Below are 23,921 nucleotides of genomic sequence, written 5' to 3'. Positions count from 1 at the left end.
ACCCATCATGACTACCCGTCTGATAAAGGTACACCAGGCACATGCATCACAACCACATGTGTGCAACATGGTGATCTCATATCAAGATAAACAGCAGTTAGAATATTCTTCTGGTCGAGTAGCCCATCCCACTCAAAAGGTCCCTGAATAAGGGTTGTTTAAGGATGTTGAACGAACCACTCATGTTTCCAGAGGTGAATTATCCAAACCCCAAAGAATCCCTCTCAACACATGGCTATGATGCTCCCCCACTACTTCTGCTCGTGATCAGAGATGCACATATCATCAGCCACTAAGGGACATGCTCAACTGGTTAAGGTCAAACAACTGACAAGCAAATCTGTGGTATTGAGCAGAATATTTGCTGTAGCAAATATGTGCCTTTTGTAGAAAAGATTATTGTTATTATTATTATTAATATTATTATTATTATTATAGGACAAGTCCAGTTTCCTTTTTTAAAAACAGCAAGCTGGCAGAATCATCAGCACACTGGGCAAAATGTTTAGTGGTATTTCGTCTGTCATTACATTCTGAGTTCATGCCACTGAGGTCAACTTTGCCTTTCATCCTTTGAGATCGATAAATTAAGTACCAGTTGAGTACTTGGGGTTGATGTAATCAACTTAACTCTTCTTCCAAAATTTCAGGCCCTGTGCTTGTAGTAAAAAGGCTTATTATTGATGTAATGGTCATGGCAGAAGCAGTAGATTAAGTTTTTCCAAATTACTCCAAGGTCAACTTTGCCTTTCATCCTCTGAGGGGTTGATCAAATAAGTACTGGAGTCAATATAATTGACTTACTCCTTCCCCGAAATTGCTGGCCTTGTGCCAGTATTTGAAACTATTATTGTTATTGTTTTTTTAACAAAAGAAAAAAAAACTCATAGTGACGACATTGAAGTGGCCCACATAGTAAAAGGAAGGATCAGGTTTTATGAAAGGACCAGAAAAGTTGCTTGTATTGTCCATTCAGTAGCTTCATTGTCCAACAATTGTTTTTCATGTTTCAATTTTAAATAATTATTTTAACAAGTAAAAGATTCATTTAAACAAAGAAGAATTTGTTTGTATTGATATGGATTCATGTTTCATACTTTAAATAGTTTATCACATTGTTTCTCATGTTTTTTTGCAATTATTTTTCTCAATTCCTTTATATTCAAATGAAATATTTGATTAGCTTTCCCTTTTCTTGAATTCAGAACTGATGGGATGCCGAAAAGTCCTTCCGAAATCTTCAGGTCTGCTGCTCAGATGTGTGTGTAATTTGTGTGATTGTGTAGGACCATAGTTCAATGCACTAGTGTAGAGACCCTGACAGGAAACTAAATGTTGTTGAGTAGTGGAAGGCATGACCTACTCCTCCTACTGCCCCTCCTCCCTGAACAGCCCTTCCCTTCACACAGACAGACACACAAGCACGTGCAAGACATCGTTCACATACAGCAGACATACACACATGCATCATCCAAATAAAATATCCTTCATTTCATGGTAATGCTACGACTGCATGTTATGAAACTCACTCTTCAATAACTCTGACCATTTGACACAACATCACCAGCGTTTCGAACTTAATTAGTTTCAAGTTGAAATTATTCTCTATAAAACTAAAACAACAGACATCATTAACTGTAGCTTCCTGGCAATGTTTGCTTTGATCCTCTAAATTTTAATAGCAATCTAACTGATGTTACTAACAATAGTTCAGTAACTTTTAGTTGCAGATGATTTGCATATAAACAGTAGCTGGAGACCATCTTCCCTATGGTTTATAGAAACACACACACACACACACACAAAATATCCAATTTTATCAATTGGTCTTAGTTCAAGATTATCAAAACTCAGTCCATTCTTATGGTGAAAGCAGTCATCAGTAGAATTTGTAAGAAATGTCAGCTTGCTGAACTAATTGTCTCTCACACACTCACGCGTGCACGTTCGCACACACATACACATTCATGCTTATATGCATGCACACAAATACAGATGCGTGTCTCTTTTAAGTTTAATGTAGCTTTAGAATTAAAAGAAAAATATAATATGGTTGTGTTAAATCTATAATATTACCTTATTTTTTTCAAACATGAATGCTTTTGAATTAAAAAAGAAAAATGTTTTATACTTACAAAACTAGCAAAGAATTCTTTGCTATTGAAATCCAGGTAAACTTTGAGTCACTTCACCAAAAGATGTGAACACTTTACTGAAAAATGCCAGATCCTTTAGGATTTTGCTTATTTTTCTAAATCAGTAAAAAAATATTCTGAACAGTCAGAGAATGAAACTAGATTGATAGAACACAACAGCATCACTTGTAACTGTTTTATTTTAAAATATTCCATTTAATTATATCCTATGCTCAATATTGTCATGCTCAATTACATTTATCTAAATGTTAACAAAATTATCAGTCTGAAAAAAAAAAAAAAGAAAAGAAAAAATTATCTAAAATTCTTTAGTTGTGGAAGTAGCAGCCAACTAGAATTTTGTGTATAAATGCACAATGCTAGATTGTTGTCTAAGAACTTGTCTGGCCGTGATAGTCACATTAGTTTCTTGCAATAGTGTTGTTGTTGCTTTGATGTCAAAAAACAATGTCTGGTGAAAATCTGTAGAACTTTCTTATGGTTTGTTGTGGCTGAACTGATAAAGAATTCCATCAGCTAATTTCTACACAAAACTGAACTTACCTTTGGCTCATTCCGTTGCCACTGGTTTTATTGCTAAGTCACTGCAGAAATATTATTATTGAAACCTACCATTTTTTGAAATCTTTCATGATTCAGGCTCCTTATAAGAAATTGGTTTTTAGATTCCTCTAGAATTTATTTGTTAAACAAATTTTATTTAACAAGAGAATATCATTTATTTCTCCTGCAATATGAGGATTTCTCTATATTGTAAATTATTTTGTTATTCTTTAATATTAAAAAAAAATAATGATATTAGTAGTTTCTATCAAACCTTCTACATCATAGCAAAATTAGAGTTTAAGTTAGGTTTAGTTATTCTTTGTTAACCATCACCAATTACATATCAACTTAATCCAAACAATTATTAAACACTTTTCATAAGATTTGGAAACCAATAAAATTCAACATCTGTCACTTTTCTTGATTGCCATTCATTTTGTGATAAATATGCTGACAAGAAGTGGTCATACTGAATGCAAAATGCTTATTTCAGAAATCCTTTTGATATTAAACCGGACAGCAGAAGCTTCATTAAAAATATCAACAAATTGCTCCATTTGAACGAGCTCTTCCTATACATTAAGCTTAGTTAACTTTGAATAGCCGACAGAGTATGAATGGTTGTGTGTGTTTTAACTCTAGATTGGCTGGGGATGTTCTGCTAAGTCCTCTTCATGGCAGAAGCTGTCAGACTGTACATAGAACTACACAGAAATACACATGCACACTCGCATTCATAGTTACATATATATGCACTTTCATACATACACATGATATTTCTCATTGAGCACTATGGAAAATTAGACAGTCACCAACACATACACACCCAACACTTCCTTTCTCTCTCTCTCTTTCTTTCTCTTTCTCTCTCTCTCTCTCTCTTTCCTCAATGTTGTTGTGCCATAAGAGTAGACATGCCTGGCCATCTTAAGCATGGGAGATTGGTTGAAGATTTCTTTCTGTTTGGGAGACTGGATGAAGATTTCTCTAGACAGGAGTGTGCGACATTCTACCATCTTGACAAAGACGGCATTCGCTGCTACCAACACTACGCTCTGGGGATTCTTCTCGATGCTGTTCCTCCTTCATGTGTGGATGAGTTGACTATCAAGAAAACAAAATAAAAAAAAAAAACAAAGAAAGAGCCTGAAAGAAATTCACAAAAAGAACAAAATGGCAAAGCAAAAACTGAGGCGAAATTCGGAGCCTGAGACAAACGCCACCGGCTGATCTCAACAACACATATGGCTGTGCAAGCAGAGATTGAAAGGGTAATTTCACTGCATGTAGCTGCAAAACTATTCCACTGTAGCAGACAGCTATCAAAGCACACCTGATGTTCTAGAAACACTTGTTGTGTAGACCAAAATGTGTCCTAATGGCTACACCACTCAATCAAATTGTTAAGAAATTAGTTTTTAAAAAAAGTCTTCTTTCAAATTATAAAAGTTTTTAAAAAAATGATAACAGAGTAATTGGCTTAATGATCTAGAAATTAAATCTTTGTCCTCATCCTTCCTATGGCCCTCACCCTTTACAACCCAATGTTAGCTTTAAAGATTTTTAACTGTATTTTTGTTTCTTTTCTTTTTTCCTTGAGTTTTTTTTTTTTCTTTCTTTTCTCAAATAGTCAAGAATTCTTCCTCTGATTCTTTTATGATTAGAATATTTGACTATTTGTTGTGTTGACCTTCATTTTAGTTCGTTTCCTGAAGATTTTCAGATGCCTATTTTCTGCTCCTTGCCCAACCAACAAACATTACAACCATTTCACATGAACATCATTATGCAACAGTTACAATTACATGCAACAGAAATATTACAACTCACACATACAGCCATCCCCATACACAGACATATCCATACAGAAACAATCTTTAGATTTTTTTGAGCTTTTCAATATATTTTCATGTTTAAATAGAGTGATGGTATTTTAGGATATAAACAAAGTAGAGACTCTGATTAACTAAAACAATGCATTAAATACCTTTCAAAGACAGGGAAGTCTAGAGAGGACACAAAAGCAATTTCTCCTCTTAGACACACAGCTAACACAATTTTATAAGTAAAACTATAAATAGCATGTAAAAAAAAAAAGAAAATGGGTTTTAAATTTTCATTAGCTTTGAAACATAAGGAAATAAAAAGTTTATAGCCAAAATGTAGGGAAGACAATCATTTGTTTCAACTAAAATCTCTAATAAATCTACTTCGCTGAGTATTTACATCTACTTTTACCGAGAACTGGCAGATTTTAAAGAACCATAATCAAATTGTGAAAAACAAATTTTTCAAATCCTGCAAAACAAGCAACTAAAATATAAACAAATTATTTTGTATCATTCTTATTCTCTCTCCATTACATTATAAATTTACTAGTTTCATAAAATATGCAAAGCTGAGTTCTGTTTTAGTGTGTGTTTATGTAAGAGTCTGTATCTCTCTTTTACATGTGTGTGTGTGTCTGTGTGTGTAGGAAGGGGGCTCACTTACCCAGTTAACCAAAGAAATTCCTATCAAAACATTTAGCATTTCTGCATTCATATTTCTATATATTAACTCCTGAATTAAATCTACTCACATTCACATCACATATACAATGCACCCAATGAATGACAAAGTCAAATGCATTAAGTGCAAAGCAAACTACTACGCAGACACTGAAGTGTGTAAATTAGTTGAACATGTCACAAACTCTGCTTCTCTGCTTCAGTGTGAAGTTATTTATCCACTTTCCTACACATCCAGTCATGCTTTTACTATAAGCATCACACTTAGAACAACCAATATAGAGACCTTCCATGTGTTCGTCTATGTAAATAGACATATGCACACACATTGTCTTATGGGCTTCTTGTTTAAGAGTTCTATAAGCTGCCAGGGGATTGTGCTCTTGATTATGTAAAGCTAAAGGTGACACTTCAAAGCAAAATAATATCCACACCACTTCTAATTAGAGATTTCATTTCTTTCTGACAAGTATACAATAAAAAGAAAAAAATCTACCTGGTTTGAGATATGTTTGTGTGGAAACGTCTTGCCACTCCAACACTTGGCATCTCTTTAGGTCAGAGGTTTGTGCATCAGTCTTTTCCAGTATAAGAATTTAGTTTTGTCCTTCCCTGGAAGTGTAAAATTAAAGCAATTAACCTCAGCTAGGATTTGAACTGTTAGATTTGAAATGATCTGTGGCACCAAACTGGATGAAGACAAATAGCATCAGTTTGCTTCTGCTTCATTTCGCACCAAAGCTATTCGAAGAACTCTCTTATAAATCCTGGTAGTTATTTAGTTCCATTGACTAACAATGATCTTAACATTGCCACCATCAGCAGACGCTACCCTCTCTCTCTATCTCTCTTTCTCTCTCTTTCAAATAAGTCTACATGTATGAAAGGAAAAACTATACATTCATATTTGGTACTAAAAACATAACATACAAACCCCTCTGCCAGATTAACCGTCAAATAATACATGTTTAGGGCACCACACAAATTTTTCTAGTGCTGCTATTTAGTATAAAAATAACAGCTTGTATTTGATATGGTTATATCATCTGATTTGGGAGATGGTCTGGAAGAAAATGGAATTTTTAATCAATTCTATTATATTCAAAGCTTATGTCTTTATGTGTTGTCAGTTATTCAGTAGAAGATTCAAGGAGGCACCATTGTTGAGCTGTACTTAGGGCATCAGGTAGTTTTTTAATCCTTCCCTACTTCTACTCTATCACAAGAGCAATATGTTACAGGATCTTTTGTGTTCTATGCCAGCATCACAGTTCTAGATTACATATAACATCCTTCATTTTACTTGTCGTTTAGATACAACAATGAGTTCCACTTTTCAATAGTAGTAGGTTTTCTGATTTTTTGTCTTCTCTTTGCCAGTGAGGCTAGCATAAACTATTTATCTTGACAAAAGTGAATATTCTTCTAATTTATTTCTGATCCTAATCTCTGCAAACAGCAACAATTTCATAATCAGCCATATCTCAGATATTCTGCAATAAATAATGGTTTCGCCTTTCTCAATGACGAAACAGAAACTAGAATATTGGAAACTTGTTGCTGCACCAGTTCTGTAAATCTTGCATGACATCAGAAACAGCAAGTTAGTGAAGACCTGAAGCAGCTACACAACCCTAAAAGGACAATCACCATGTACAATTCCTCACAAATGTTCTTGGGAGAGTAAGAAGAATGAGGAACCAAAAACAGGGAAGTACACACACGCATTTATACATTAACATATAGACATGATGCAAATAGTCTCATCTACACACATACACACATGTGTATGAATTAATGTCTAGACAGCACTAATCCCGTAGCATTTCAACTGGCCATAGCTGGCCCTGATACTCTATCTGTTTTATGTCTAGACTGGCTGTATCTGGCCTCTCATACCTATTCTATCGTTCTAAAGATAAACAATCACATCATAGAAATCTCAAAGCTATGAGATAATCCTATGATTAATTCAAAACAATCTAAATAGATAAGCATTACATTTGACAGAGCAATCTGAACATGAAAGGGTTAAACACTGCTTTAAAAGTAGCTGCCCATGTCTAATCGGATCCTTTCCAATAGAATCAGTAAATGTAAAGCATATTGAAATCAAATCACTGTTAAGCAGCCATATTGCTGTCCATCAGCCCTGATCCCACATTAGACTTTCGTAGCAAAACTAATGATGACATACTGACATCACTTGCATAAGTTAAAGATATTGAAGAGTTTGAGTGGTTCCAACCCTTTTCATACATCATGCATGAGTTTCACCACCTTTTTTTCCTTTTCATTTATACAACATATGTACATGTTTAATGTATGGATGTGTGCAAGTATATATATATATATATATATATACACACACACACACACACACATATATATATACACACACACACACATATATATATATATATAATGTATGTGTGTGTGTGTGTATATATATATATATGTATATATATATATATGTAAAAAGTATATATATATATATATAGAGCCACATACTTGACATCTTGGTATTAGTTGCATCATGGAATATTTTTACCAGTAGACTTGTGTCCATCTAACTCCACACACCAACACCATCTGATCACTGAAAGATGATACTAATGAAAACTAAAACTGTGGTGAATAAAAGTAGCACGCTGGTATTTAGTCACCATGGTAATTAGACTATGAATAATGGTTTCTTTCTCAGGCATAAATATTTTCACTCTTCTTGTGTAGATCAAGTCAATGAAATTGTTTCAAAAACTATTGCTGGCTAATGTTTTATTGACACTGATTGGATTGTTTCTGACCCTTTATTGCAAACTGGAACAGCTGTGGACACATTGAATTTGAGGATTTTCTTGGAATAGTGTGATGCGTTAGATTTTTCTTAATGACAGACTCGAAAAAGTTCCAACTGGGCCTGCCATTAAGTAACATAGTGATTATAACTACTCCTGGTCAAGTCTACAACCATTCTTTACGACCTCAACAAAAGCACAACTCATAGACATACAAATTCTTAAACTTATCAAATGCTAAATACCTGTTTTCCGATTATTAACCTGTTGTCTGCTAATTCTGATGTCAAATGATGCCATTAAATATCTCCAGTGTCAATAGAATTGATACCAGTAATATACTCTAATCTGAAACATTCGACGACATTGTTTCTCTTTTTACAAAATGGCTTTGTGCCTGCCTAATCAAGAAAGAAATCATTATTATGAACCTTTAGTGAACATCTTCCTCAGCTCTCTGCTGCGTTCCCCCACAATCCACCACCACCACCACCCAAACAATCTTCCAAGTGCATTGCTTGTTTTTATATTCAATTATTTTCCTTTTGTTTTTTCTTCTTTTTATTAAACACACCTTTCATAGTAAATTGTTGTCCAATGCATGCAAATAATTATTTTTATTTTCTTTTTATTTTGCAGGGTTTTTCTTATTTATTCTCTCTTGCTCCCTTCCCTGTCTCAAAGAATTATAGAAATAATTCATCAAATAATTGCTTCCTCCTCTCCCAAACATTTCTATCTCAGTCACCCTTCTACAATGTTATTTAAATAGTTTCCCTGCTTCTTTTCTCATTAATTCTATTAATAAGTAGGTTTTCATATCATTTTTCTTTTTTCGTTTTTGTTCACTTTCAAATTCATTTTTTATAAAAAGGAATTTTACAAATTTGGAGGGTTTTTTAATGTTTCTTCCTACCCCAACCCCTCTACTTTCAGTTAAATCCCTGCCCAGTCATCATCGCCCCCCCCCCCCCCCCCCAGTTAAGTTAAACACAAACAGAATAACATTAACCCTCCCAATATCAACCTGGCTGAAACTGCCTCTGGCTCTATAGTACAAAAGTCGTGATTTCATAAGTTTTGAATTAAAATCTTCCACCAAACCTTAGTCACAGTTTATGATAACGAAGCTATTTTACTAAATTCTTTGTTATATTTAAAATTAGTTTAAAGAAACACAGAGCATCTCTAAAAAAAGAAAAATACGGTAATGAAAGGGTCAATGACTTGAACAAGCACAAAACAGCTGAAAGCAGGTTTCAAGCGCTGACTCTTGTCTTCATTAGCCACATGAACATTATAAATTATTTAGTATTAAAAGGGGTTATATAGAGGTTTTTTGCTTTTCCCCCCACCCCTACCCCTGTTTTTGAATTTATCTACTGTTTTGTTTTTTAATATATAGATAAATACATGAAAAAGTGATAAAGCAAGTGGGTAATGGTTTCACTCACTTCCTGTTGTACTGAGAAGTGAGAAGGAATCGTAGAATGGGCTGGCAAGATAAATCATGTACTAAACTGCATGGGAACTCTTTATTGATAAATTTCTTTATTAATTAGGTAGCAAGCCATGTTATGTAATCTAGGAATCGAGTAGCAGTGTGTATATAATTGATTACTTCAAATCCTTGCTATAAATATTGTTACTTGTTTTATTAAGTACCATAAATACGAAGACATCTTCAAGAAATATCTGTCTTCATCGTAATATAAGTAGGCTTGTTGGCCAGATGTAAAACGAAGGGTCATTTTCAAAGTTCTCTGAGTATTTTAATTAATTGTGCTAAATCCATATGATCTTTCCCCACATTTTTCTAGCCTGGTTGTAAATGACTGGTACACAAATCTAAGGAAGAGGTCTATATTTTTGTTGATTGTAGGGGCTTTTGGAAATTGGTGTCAGTTAGATGAGAGAAATCTCTACCTGGATCAGTCTTTCACAGGTAACATTTCTAGATGATATGCCATGTAATCCAGGATTTGTAGAATGAGGAATAGTTTAAGCACTGAACCGCAGTTTATTCTTGCTACTTATTTCTAATAATTTATTTTTTCTTTTCCTCCATATCTAGGCATAAAACAATGCTTCCCTTTTCATTTTTTTCATTTCACTAAATCTTGCTTAAAAATACACTGTGAAAGATTTAATGGAGATGAAGTGAACTTGCAGCTTGTTGATTATGTAATCTGGTTTAATTTCTAGTCAAAACCAGTTCCCTTAAGTCCTTCATGCTTTCTGCGAAGGCATGAATGTCACTGAATCTAATTTCATTCCTGTAATGTATTTGTAGCTGTGTGCCTAAGTAAGAAAGCATTATTGGTAGACATTTGGTAATGGAACCAACCAAGCTACTTGGTCTTTTACTAGAGTAGATTAAAATACCGTGTTTAATGTCATCCTTGTCAAGTTAGAGTAGAAATCTTACCCATATCAACATTCTCTTTCATCCTTCAGAAATTGATTATTATCCCTAATTGTTGGAGCTAATTTACCTTATTTCCCTTCAGAAGCTTAGTTCATAAGTAAATTTGTATTATTGCATGGCAATAAGTTTTGTTTTTGTTGTCAAGCCTAGGCCTGGGCTTAGTTTCAATTGTCAGTGGAATTCTTTCAGTTCGGTTACTATCAGTTGGGTGTTTGCAAAAAGCTTGAATACTGCAATTTTCTAATTAAGCTAGGCACAAACATATTTCTCATTAATTTTCGTATATATATATATATATATATATATATATATATATATATATATATATATATATAGATAGATAGATAGATATACATACATACACACACACACACACACACATACATGCGCACATTTCAGAAGTAATATACCAGTTTATGCAGATATATTGATACCTGTAATTCTTCACCTGGTCAGGTCAATTTATTCAACCGCAATATTAAACTAGTCATTAAGCCAGCAAAGGAAACCTATATGTAGTCACCTGACCTGTTATAAATAATAGTTTGATCTCTCAAATAACATCCTACTGTTTTGAAAAGGAAGGACACAGTGAACATCTGTGGAGAGAGAGAGACAGACAGACAGACAGACAGACAAAATGTTCATGGCTAAAACACATTTTGATCTCATTGCTTAGGGCTGTCCTGGATAACTGAACGATTACAAATCTTTAAATGACCAGCCCTACTGAGATAAAAGACAGTGAGATATTGCACTGTAGAATCTGAAACCTTTCTCTCTTTAGCAACGATTTATTATTTAATGGAAAGTTTGACTTGCAGTTAATTTTAATCTTATTTTATTGTGAAATCATTTCTTTGGTTTTTTTTTTTATTTCATTCCAGTTTTCATTTGTCTTATTTCTGTTTTTTAAATCTTACTTTTGTCATTTTGATTCCTTATCTTTTAATTATAAGGGGTCAGTTATAAATAAAGTTAGTTGGGACTGATTTAAGTGGGAATAATTTATAACTCAGGACTGTAGATCTCAACTGAAGGCATGGTCTCTTTAAGTGTTGGTAATATCTAAGCTTTAAGGATAAGGGCAGATTGCTCCTCACTGCAGTACTACTTAATTGATTTAATTAAATCTTACATGCATTATTTAGAAGGTGGATGATTAAAGGATTGTTATATAGATTATATAATTAAGAATCTCTTTAAAATTTAGCGATCAGTTTCTTCAGCATGAATACAACATCTAAATTAGAAACTTTCCTCAAAAACCAGAATCTCTCCAACTGATTGGGTTTGTCCATCACTAACGAATTAGCAAATTGCTTATTTTAATCACATAATTCATGGATCAGTTCCAAGTTAGACATGACAAATGTTACTCTTTACCAGAAATGTTTTTGCCAGCATCTAAGATGTGCTTTGCTTTACTTTGAAATGTAGCAAAATGTTATTCTGCATCCATATTATGGATGAGAAAACGAGTGTTGGAAGGAGCTGGATTAGCACGAGTCCACGAAGCACAATAATTGTTACAAATAATAAATTATTGAAAATAAACCTATATATCACAGACTATGTAAGCACAAACATACAAAATATCGCTTATGGTATATCATTTAATTATACCGCCTTCCCCAGCAGACATAATCCACATCTGATATGTGCTTTGCAATATTTGATGACTGTCTTACCTTTAAGAAACATTTCTTTTTTTTTTTAATTCTAGAAAGATAAAGGGAGTGTTAACAAGCCTTCAGACACCTGTCAGCTATTAGCAATGAGTGGATGACAGCAAAAACAAAAACAAAAAAAGAGCATTGCCAGTGGTGAACCAACCTGGTGACTGATCCTGCTAACATAAGACATCAGAGCAAAAAATCTGAGTTTTATATCCTGTATGGCAATTATCTTGACCCAAATATAAACAACTAAACACTTGATCTGAAAGAAGATTAAATTTAAACATTATACTCAAATAACATAGTTTACATATGATAAATGTATGCTGTCATACCTTATTCTAGTTTACTGTCACAGTATTGCAAAGAATCGTATTTATTTTCCCTTACAAAATAACTTTAAAATATCTTTCAATAAGTATTGGATGAAACAGTAAATCTTTGGGGTTTTTTCCCTTTTCTTTCACAAAATAGTTTTGTAAAATAGGGGTGTCTTATGCAAGAGTGCATCTATAGGATACCAGCAAATACGGTAACTCTTGATAGACAGGTTATCTAACATTTTAAGTTTAATCACTATTCTTGTTTCCTGTTGGTTAGTATCCCTTGATTTTGATGACATATGGAAATTTACAAAGAATCCTGTTTAAATGGTTTGAATTTGGGTGAACTTTTAAAGATACAGAGACCTTAAATGTAAAGGATTTACTATCAACTTTTAAGAATGGCCTGGATATATATATATATATATATATATATATATATATATATATATATATATATATAATAGGGAATAAATCCAAATTTACAGGAAAAAAATCAGATTTAGGATTAAATCCAATTTTATAGTAAAATATTATAAAATATTATTAGTAGTGGCGGTTTTTTTGACTATTTATTAAAATTTTATGTATTGATTAAGTCTTTCCTTGTTTGTTTTGCAAAATAGTGGTTTTGTCTCTAATAATATTTTATATATATATATATATATTAAGTGCTTATTAAATGTATCTTTCTTTTGAAATTGTCAAACGTTTAAGTCAAGTATTTCAGGTTCAAACTGCCCTGTTGGACTTGTCACGAGTAGTTAAGTAACTAATCAAAGTATATTTTAACATGATCACTATTCCTGCAAAGGGACCACTATATGAAATGAAGCATATTTTCTCCCTATCCAGTGTGGCCAATTGTGTGAAATGTAATTTCTGTTTCTATATTAGAAAGGGTTCTAGTCAAAATAGGAGCCTGGATGCAAAATGTCCTTAAAAAAGGTTCCAAATAAATTCTAGCCATGTAATAAAATGGATATTAAACTATAATAGGAGTATTGAATGGTGACAACAGTGAAAGGAGTCCTTTTCATGTCAGCTAAAGCCCTTTGCTTGCTGGCTAGCATTTGGAAATGTAGGCTCAGTGGGTGTCTTAGGATAACATTAAAACAAGATCATGTGAGCTGGTAGAAGACCTGTCAGGTTGCTCATTTCTATTTTATTATGTTAAAAAAATAAACCTTGTATTGCTAATAATGAATAAATACTCAACTCTTAATTAATTTTAAAATACAGATTTGAGCTAGTGAGAGAATGATTTTGAGTAAGGTTTAGAAAACTTTATTCTTAAAAGATTGTCCATCTTTATTACTGATGTAAAATATTCAATCAATTATTCTTCAAAAATGAAAGTATGTAACTTTGTAATTTCTGTAGAATAGCCTTAAAAACTTAAAAGATAGGAGAAAAGCTTAGTTCTCTTTTTTCATATTTTACCTATTCATCCCCTCCAAAACATAATTTCGCACCTGCACCCATTACTCTACCTGGTTTCTTTGTTTATTTGGTTGGCCTTAGTCACCTTTTTTTTTACACCCTCTTATTTATTTTTTGTTGGTTTATTTAAAGCTTCTATGTGTGTGTGTGTGTGTGTGCTTGTATATATGTATATTTGTATATATATATATATATATATATAATATATATATATATATGTATATATAATATATATATATATAATATATATATATATATATATATACTCACACACCCACACATGCACATTTAGTGTGTTGCCTTTTCCCTTTTGTAATTACTATTTCTCTCTAAAACCTCAGAGAACAATTCCTGCTTACCACCAGTCATCTGAGATACTTTATTGTGCCTTGTACTTCTTGGCTTCTATCTACAACTAACATACTAGTTTCTGAACTGGGGTGTGACCCATGCAAATTACCTTTTAAAAGAAAGAAAAGTCTAAACAAATTTAATTGAAGTTGTTCATTATTCTTAAAGATGGAAGCTGTGGTTGCCTTTTAGATTCTCTGTCCTCCTTTCTTCCTCTTGCCCCACCCACTTTCAGTCTCTTAGCTTTCTGGGGTTTTCCAGGTGAAAAAGAAGGCAACTCACAAACAAAATGTATTATTCTAGACTAGATGGCTAAAGTTTTGGCTAAATTAGAGCATTTCCTACATAGCAGTGTTTGCTAACATGACTGCTGCTGCTACTGCTGCTGCTCAGTGTGAAGCTGATGTTGTACTAATTGCCTTTCCTACTCATTATATTAATTGTCTTGCTTGTTTTTGTTTATTAACTTTTTTTTCTCAAAATAATGTAAATGTCTTACTTAAGCTCCATGTTTTCAGAATGTATGTGTAATAGTACGGTGTGTGTGTGCGTGTGTGTTTGTGCGCACACACACTTTTATAAAAGCATGTGTGTGTGTGTGGACATGATGTATTGAATCAATTTGTAATTTGTATTTCTTTCAGTCTCATAAAATTTCAATTGCAAAGACATGACCATCCATCAATAACATCCTTTTTTTTTCTTTTTAAATATTGTTGTCAGTCATTTGTGATCCAGTAATTTACACCTTTAACAGTTTTTAGCTCTATTTACATCACAAGTATTGCAGTGGGTGAGGGTTGTTGGTTTTGGTTTAAGTGCAGTAACTGTTTGCAGTTTGGAGTTTGCTGCTTATTGTTAAGCCCCTGTACTAAGGGTTGTATACCATCTCTCCTCTTCAAAATCATCCTTTCTGGATATTTCTTTTTCTTTCTTATTCTCTCTCTCTCTCTCACTATTTATTCAGTCTCTGCAATTTTCCCTCTCACTCTCTAAGTTGACCTCGGCTTGTCCTTTTCTTCATTCTTTTTCCTCACCCTGCTGCCTCTGTACAGATTAACTTAATCTTTTCTCTCTCAAGTACTATTTCCTTGGGTCTCACTGTTTAAGTCTACACCAATAACTGTGGTGACTTGTCTACTTCATCAAAACAAATTAACATTGCTCCTGTTTGTCATTCAACTTCAACACATCATTGATTCATCTCTTCTTCGTGTCTTGATGGCTCCTCACCTCATTACAACATCACATCGTTGCTGTAAGATTACCTCATCACTTGATTACACCCCGTCTTTCAGAATTGATCACCTTACCTTTTCTCACCACCACAGCACTGGATCACTTCTTCACATTTTGACAGTATGGTCATACCATACATTCACATCTTTGCAACAGGATCAGTTGCCCTTCCACTGGCTCATCCTGACACACCTTTCATCACACAAAATTAATAACTCAAACATATTTTGTTTGTAGATTTCAATTACATTTTTCTAAAAGATTTTTTATTCATTGCATCTTGAATGAAGAACCATGCAGGCCTTCATTAACTGCATCTCCATTGAACAGTTATGTGCAGATCTTTTGTAACTGCATTTTCTCTTTTGAGGATTCTAGATCAGGTCTTCAATAGGTGCATCTCTTATGCATGCAATTAGTCATTTTCTTTTCCATTTAGTTGATACTAACTATAAATGTATGTTTTTGATCTTCTCTCCTGTAGTGCAAAATTAAGCTTTGTAGATAGCTTTGTAGATATTATGCCTCTGGGGTTTAAAAAAAAAAAAATAGAAGAAAAGAAAAACAAAAGAGAGAGAGAAAGCATTAAATCTTATTGCTAAATGATATTTGTGCAACTTGTGCCGGGCAATCAGTGCCTAACTAGATGTTGTATATGTGTCTGTTAGAGTTGACAATGTGAATAGGACAACTAACTGTAAGGCCCATATGCCCAAATATTGCATTATACTCTTAGATTTTTTTGTTTAAGGTTACTTAATTATGTAAGGCTTATGAGAAAGTACAGTACTCAATTGTAAGTAGCTTGCAGCACTGGACCCAATCCCTCTCATGAAGTAGAGTCGGCAAGTTTGTCTTTAGCATCACTGCAGGATGAGGCTTTAGTTGCAGCAACCAAAACATACTCTGCTACAATATTTAGAAATTATGACTCTCTCATATTTGCAATTTTAGACAAAGCTGTTCTAATAATCACTGTTGGTGAGTTGACTGAGTCATTAGCCGATCAGATAAAACGCCTGGCAGCATTTCTGCCAGCTTTTCATGTTCTGAGTTCAAATGTCACTGAGGTCGACTTTTCTTGTCATCCTCAGTAAAATAAGTATCAATCCAGCACTGGGGTCAATGTAACTGACTTACTCTTTCTCTTAAAATTGCTGGCCTTGTGCCAAAATTTGAAACCATTATTATAATTATTATTACTGAAATTTTCCCTCAAAATTTCTGACTTGTGCCTATGCTAGAAGTTGTTGTTATTATTGAGTGAGAGAGCAGCACATGCCATCAAAGTGATATTGGGGTACAAATATATGAAACCCAATATACCCATCTGATAAAGGTACACCAGGTAGATGCATCACAACCATATGTGTACAACATGGTGACCTTGTAGGTGGGCCTAGTTAGAATTTTCTTCAGGTCGAGTAGCCCATCCCACTCAAAAGGTTCCTGAATAAGGTTTGTTTAAGGATGTTGAGCAAAGTACCCATGTTTCCAAGAGTGAATTATTCAAACCCCAAAGAATCCCTCTCAACACATGGCTATGATGCTCCCCCACTACTTCTGCTCGTGATCAGAGATGCACATATCGTCAGCCACTAAGGGACATGGTCAACTGTTTAAGGTCAAACAACTAACAAGCAAATCTGTGGTATTGAGCAGAATATTTGCTGTAGCCCATCTTTTATACCAAGACAAAGCAATGTACATGATAACACATCCAATCAGTGAAGATCAGAAGCCAGGAGAGTTACTGTCTAGTTATTATTATTGTTATTAATTAATGAACTCTATCTTGGGTCAAATTAGGTGAAGCTTGAATCCTGGTATCTAGAATATTGTCACTCACTCATTTACCTGTGTCGGCTTGGCAAAAGAATTGGTAGTTTGTTTAACTTCAACATTCTGTAATTGATTAGTTGTCAAGCAGTAGTGGTCACATTGAGGTTAGATAAGGAGAATTGTATGACTTTTGTAAAACTTAGGCAGAAGATTACAAGCTGTTACCATTATTCCTTACATTGGAAACATTTCCCAAAATGTTAGAGACCAACTGTTACTGGGATCCTGACAATATGCTCCTCGTTATTTTAACTCTGCAGACAGTGGTAGAGAAATCATCAAGAATTCACTGATATTTCAGTTTGGATTTACTATGGACACTTGCTGAACAATAATGATGAGAATCACTCTATAATATATATATATATATATATATATATATATATATATATATATATATATATATATATATATATGTATATGTATATGTACATATACATACACACACACTCACATATCCATATACTATGGAGTGAATATTTATAAAAATATTATTATTGTTATTACTATTTGTGGTAAATATAAATTGATAATAACAACAATAATATGGGAGGCTGCAGGCATTAATAGCATTAGATAGCTATGCAATTAAAATTTATATTTATCATAAGGGCACGTGAAGTGCCTACCTACTAGAAAGTAGAGTTAATATTCTGAACTTAACCACCAATGACTCTGAAAGATTCTACAGATAACAACAGTTGTCAGGCAACCAAGCAAAAAAATGTTGACATACCATCACAGCTTAATATTATATCATTTGGTGTTTGGATACACTTGCATCATGATTTGGTGTTTTGGCAAGAAATCTTAACTCTCTTCAGCAAGTCTTAACAAATGAAAAGTTCAAATTATCGCATTGAAGTCTGCTGGGCATTCTGAATTGTTTCGTAACAAATTCAGTGCAAAAATATTTCTAATAAGCAGTAAAATATTCAAAAGCAAATATTTTGTAAAGATATTATTATTGTTACTACTATCTGTGATAAATATAAATTGATAACAACAACAATATGGTAAGACTTGCTGAAGAGAGTTAAGGTTTTTCGCCAAAACTTGAAATCATGATGCAAGTATATCTAAACACCAAACTATATAGTATTAAGTTGTGATGGTATGCCAAAGTTTTTTTTTTTTTTGCTCATTTGCCTAACAACTGTTGCTATCTGTTGAATTTTTCAGTGTCATTGGTGGTTAAGGCTTTTCACTCCACTTTCTAGCAGGTAGATGCTTCGTGTACCCTTATGATACACACACACATATATATACATATATGTATGTATGTATATATATATATATATATATATATATATATATATATATATATATATATATATATATATATACACATATATGTGTGTGTATATATATGTATATATATATATATATATATATATATATATATATATATATATATATATATATGTATGTATATATGGAAGAAGGTTTGAAAATGCAGTTTTAAAAGATGTCTATTCACTTGACCGGTTTCACTTTTTTAGGAAAAGATTGTCAGAAGTAAAATGTAAAAGCTTTCAAATTTTACTTTTGACAATCTTATTTTTTATGAAATCCTAATATTTTTAATAAACTTTTTAATATTTTCTCTAGATTTTTCCTTGTAAACTGTTTTTAGCATTTTCTTATTATCAAAGAATGTATATATGTATTGTAATATTTTGTGACAACCAGTACTTAATACAACAAAGCTTTTGCATTTTACTTTTGACAATCTTTTTCTAAAAAAGTGAAACCGGTCAAGTGAATAAACATCTTTTAAAATTGCATTTTCAAACCTTCATTCATATATATTTCCAACTTCACTTTGTTATCTTTATGTATATATGTATATGTATGCATATGTGTATATATATATATATATATATATATATATATATATATATATATATAGGAGGCGCAATGGCCTAGTGGTTAGGGCAGCGGACTTGCGGTCGGAGGATCGCGGTTTCGATTCCCAGACCGGGCGTTGTGTGTGTTTATTGAGCGAAAAAAACACCTAAAAGCTCCACGAGGCTCCGGCAGGAGGTGGTGATCCCTGCTGTACTCTTTCACCACTCTAAAGGCGGTGCTCCAGCATGGCCGCAGTCAAATGACTGAAACAAGTACAAAAAAAAAATATATATATATATATATATATATAATGACGTGAAACTAGAATGTTTTGTGTCTGTTGTGCAAGCCATATGCCAGAAATATGTCCCAGAGCACACGACCAAAACAAATAGGAACAAGATTCCAAGGGAGAGGAAGATCCTCATGAGACAACGGATGAAGGTTGCAAATCAACTCAACCAACATCCCAAAAGTAGCGAAATGTCCCGCCTAAAGACAACACTGATGGAGATCGAAAAAAGGCTGCAACAATCCGATGTGAGGGAGAAAGCAGACAAAGAAGCCTGGGTTATAAAAAACCTTAAGTCAAACCCAAAGGCCTTCTTTCATTATGCGAAAGAAACAGCTTCAGTACACTGCAAGACAGGACCCCTCCTCCAAAAGGATGGCTCCCTCACAGACAGTCCAACTAAGATCAGTGAGATACTGAATGACCAGTTCAAAAGTGTCTTTATCACTCCGTTGGAACACAGACAAATGAATGAACCAGTGGACTTCTTTGCCACCTCACCTATAACCAGTGAAGCAGTTACAATGCAATACATTGACATTAGCGAAGAAGATATACTACTAGCCATAGATGAAGTGGACACAAACTCAACTGCTGGTCCTGATGGTTTCCCAGCAGTCCTCCTTACATCGTGGAAGCATGTCCTGGTAAAGCCCCTCAAAATTCTCTTCCAGAGCTTTCTTACAAATGGCAAACTGCCAAGCAAGCTGAAGGAGGGAATAATATGCCCATTGAAAGCTACACCAATGCCAGAATGGGACAACACTGCATAGTGCCAAAGATCCCAGCAACGCCATTGTGCTTCAGGACCAGTTACTGCAACAGCCTGGATTTCAAGGGCCCACAGCTTTTTAATATTCTCCCAAAGAGTCTGAGGAACTTCCACAAGGTAGATGTAGGGGTTTTTAAATCAAAGCAGGACCTTTTCCTGTCGAGAGTCCCAGATGAACCTACCTCACAGCAAGAGGTGTAAATGAGGGTAGCTATATCAAACTCAATTCTTCACCAAGTGCCAGTCAAATCGTCCAACCCATGCTAGCATGGGTTGGACCATTTGACTGAGGACTGGTGAACCAGATGGCTGCACCAGGCGTATATTATATATAATGTATCTCTATATATATGTATTCATTATAATATATATATATATATATATATATATACACAAACACATCACATATATATATGATGACCTTGCTCTAATAGCTGAGTCACTCTTAGAACTAGATGAGAAGTTTCATGTGTGGATGCAAGGTCTAGAATCGAAGGGCCTCAGTGTCAATCTAGCAAAAACCAAGGTCTTAATAAGTAGGAAGGCAGACAAACCACAAATCCCTTCCAGTAGATGGCCCTGCTCAATCTGTAGAAAAGGCATAGGTAGAAACTGTATAAGATGTACCTGGTGTAAGTTATGGACACATAAGAGGTGCAGCAATATCAAAGGAAGGCAAACTGGGAAGATAGTTTTTTTTTTATGTGGCAGATGCTCAGGAGCAATAAACACTGAAAATGTGCAGAAAACAACTTCCATCACATACCTGTGGAAAATACTACAAGTAGTTGATAGCTTCCATTACCTAGGTGACCAAGTCAGTAGTGGGAATGGATGCTCTAAGAGTGTAGCTGCTAGAATAAGAATAGCCTGGGCAAACTTCAGAGAGCTTCTACTTCTGCTGGTGACAAAGGGCCTCTTGCTCAGAGTAAAAGGTGAAACATGGGCCGTGACTGCTGAGGACATGCGTAAGCTTGCAAGGAATGAAGCTAGTATGCTCCACTGGATGTATAATGTCAGTGTGCATACTCGACAGAGTGTAAGCACCCTGAGAGTAAAGTTGGACATAAGAAGCATGAGATGTGATGTGCAAAAGAGACGACTGCACTGGTATGGTCATGTGTTGTGTATGGATGAGGACAGCTGTGGAAAAAAGTGTCACACCCTAGCAGTTGAGGGATTGAGGGAATCTGTGGAAGAGGTAGACCCAGAAAGACCTGGGATGAGGTGGTGAAGCATGACCTTCGAATGCTGGGCCTCACAGAGGCAATGACTAGTGACTGAGACCTTTGGAAACATGCTGTGCTTGAGAAGACCTGGCAAGCCAAGTGAGACTGTAACCGTGGCCTATGCCAGTGCAGCATAACTGGCCCACTTAAGAGTACCCTTCAATCATTGGGCAATAAACTGCGCTTGCGAAGACCTGTGGAGGCAAGTGAAATTGTTGTCGTGGCTGATGACAGTACAGCCTGATTGGCACCCATGCTGGTGACACATAAAAAAAGCACCATTCGAGTGTGGTCGATATCACTGCCAGTTGGCCGGTCCTATGCCGGTGGCACATAAAAAGCACCATTTAAGGATGGTCGATGCCTGTACCGCCTGATGGCCCTCCTGCCAGTGGCACATAAAAAGCAGCCACTACACTTTTAGAGTGGTTGGTGTTAGGAAGGATATGCAGCTGTAGAAATTCTGCCTGATTGCATTGGAGCCTGGTGCAGCCTTCTGGCTTGGCAGCTCTCAGTCAAACCATCAAACCTATGCCAGCATGCAATGCAGATGTTAAATGACAATGAAGATGATGATGATGATGATATGTGTGTATGTATATATATATATATATATATATACACACACACACATTATATATATTCTTTTTCTTTTACTCTTTTACTTGTTTCAGTCATTTGACTGCGGCCATGCTGGAGCACTGTCTTTAGTCGCACAAATTGCCCCTAGGACTAATTCTTTGTAAGCAAAGTACTTATTTTCTCAGTCTCTTTTGCCGAACCACTAAGGTACGGGTACGTAAACACACCAACATCAGTTGTCACGCACCAGTGACGGGACAAACACAGATACACACACACATGTACATATTTCTTTACTACCCACAAGGTGCTAAGCACACATATACAACGGGCTTCTTTCAGTTTCCACTCACAAGGCTTTGGTCAGCCCAAGGCTGTAGCAGAAGACACTTGCCCAAAGTACCACGCAGGGGGACTGAACCTGGAACCAAAGTTATATAATTTAGAAGAGTCTTTACTTCACCTCTTGGAGACATGCTGATGAAAAAACCTGCCTGAATTTTTAATATTGCATCTCTAAAAAGAGAGGCACCAACCATCAATTACATCAGCATTGAGAAGACAGTGGTATCAGCAGCCATTGATGAAATTAGCTCAGGCTCCGCAACTGGTCCTGATGGCTTTCCAGCTATTCTGCTGAAACCATGTAAGCACACTTTAAGGAAACCACTTCAGATATTCCAAAGTTTCCTTGTAAGTGGTAAACTTCTTAAAAAGCTAAAAGAAGGCATTATATGCCATGTCCACAAAGGTGGAAGCAACCAGAGGCCAAAAACTACAGGCCAATCTCTCTGACTTCGCATATCAGTCAAGTTATTTGGTAGATCATCAGAAAGAGGTTAATAATGTTCCTAGAAGAAAATGATCTACTGAACAATGCACAGCATGGCTTTCATCCAGAACTCCTATAGTACTATGACTGGATTTTCAAACAGCTACTTGACCGTTCGGATATCAGCATGATATACTTTTACTTTGAAAAGACATTTGATCAAGTAGATCATGGCATGATATGTCGTAAGCTGTGAGACCTTGGCATTGCTGATAAACTGAGAGAGTGGCTGCATGACTTCCTCAGAGACTGAAGTCACGCAGTTGCAACCAATGGTGCCCTTTCTGAGGAAACTCAAATCCTAACTGTTCTGGAGCCATTACTGTTCATAATAGTTTTCTTAGACATGCCCACAGTCACTCAGACAGCCACTGTCCCTAGCTATGCTAATAATACAAAATGATCATAGGCAATAAAAAAATTAAGATAACGTCGCAAGCTTACAGCAGGACCTGAATTTCCTGCACAAGTGGGCTGAAATAAACAACATGCAGTTTAATACTGGAAAGTTTCAATCACTGCACTATCAACTCATGAATGCACTACAGCCTGCATATAGAGGACCCAAAGGCACTACAATCCCAGAGTCAGAGGCAGTGAAAGACTTGGGGATTAGTATGTGCAATAACACATCATTTTATATGCACATTAGCAAGATGGCAGCAAAGTGCAGATAACTGGTAGGATGGATATTGAGGTCTTTCAAGACAAGAGACCAAGAAACTAAGTTGACCCTGTGGAGAACCTTTGTTCTCAGCCACCTGGACTACTGCTCCCAGTTATGGTCACCACATAGTGCCAAACTAACAGCGGAGCTTGAAACAGTCCAACACCACTAAAAGGATTGAAACAGTGCAGTGGATGGCTACAAGCATAGGCTGAGACAAACATGCAACTTTACTCCTTAGAGCAAAGGCACGGCCGTTACGTAATAATCTGCATATGGAAAACTCTAGAAGGGCTAGTACCTAATTTCGGCATTGAATGTTATACAACTGCCAGAACTGGCCAGCATTGTATTGTATCAAAGGTAGCATCCACTCCATCT

General features: G+C 35.0%; 1 protein-coding gene across 9 annotated transcripts in view; it reads left to right on the top strand.

Moving 5' to 3' along the window:
* LOC115215691 (tyrosine-protein phosphatase non-receptor type 4) overlaps window positions 1–23,921 on the top strand; it is a 603,270-nt gene that overhangs the window by 410,266 nt on the left and 169,083 nt on the right. For 7 of the 9 annotated variants that reach the window (XR_005000546.1, XM_029784972.2, XM_036505712.1 and 4 more), the window contains one exon: window positions 1,206–1,244. The exons of the other annotated variants lie outside the window; for them this stretch is intronic. Coding sequence is in view for 6 of the 7 variants with exons in the window: in XM_029784972.2 (XP_029640832.1) it covers window positions 1,206–1,244 (39 nt within the window). In the remaining variant the exon portion in view is untranslated. The remainder of the gene's footprint in view (window positions 1–1,205; window positions 1,245–23,921) is intronic. 9 annotated transcript variants of the gene reach the window in all.

This window comes from Octopus sinensis, linkage group LG9, assembly GCF_006345805.1.
Source record: "Octopus sinensis linkage group LG9, ASM634580v1, whole genome shotgun sequence".
NCBI classification, from domain to species: domain Eukaryota; kingdom Metazoa; phylum Mollusca; class Cephalopoda; order Octopoda; family Octopodidae; genus Octopus; species Octopus sinensis.
The sequence above is the reverse complement of the archived record's forward strand: the minus strand, read 5'-3'. Positions and strand labels throughout refer to the sequence as shown.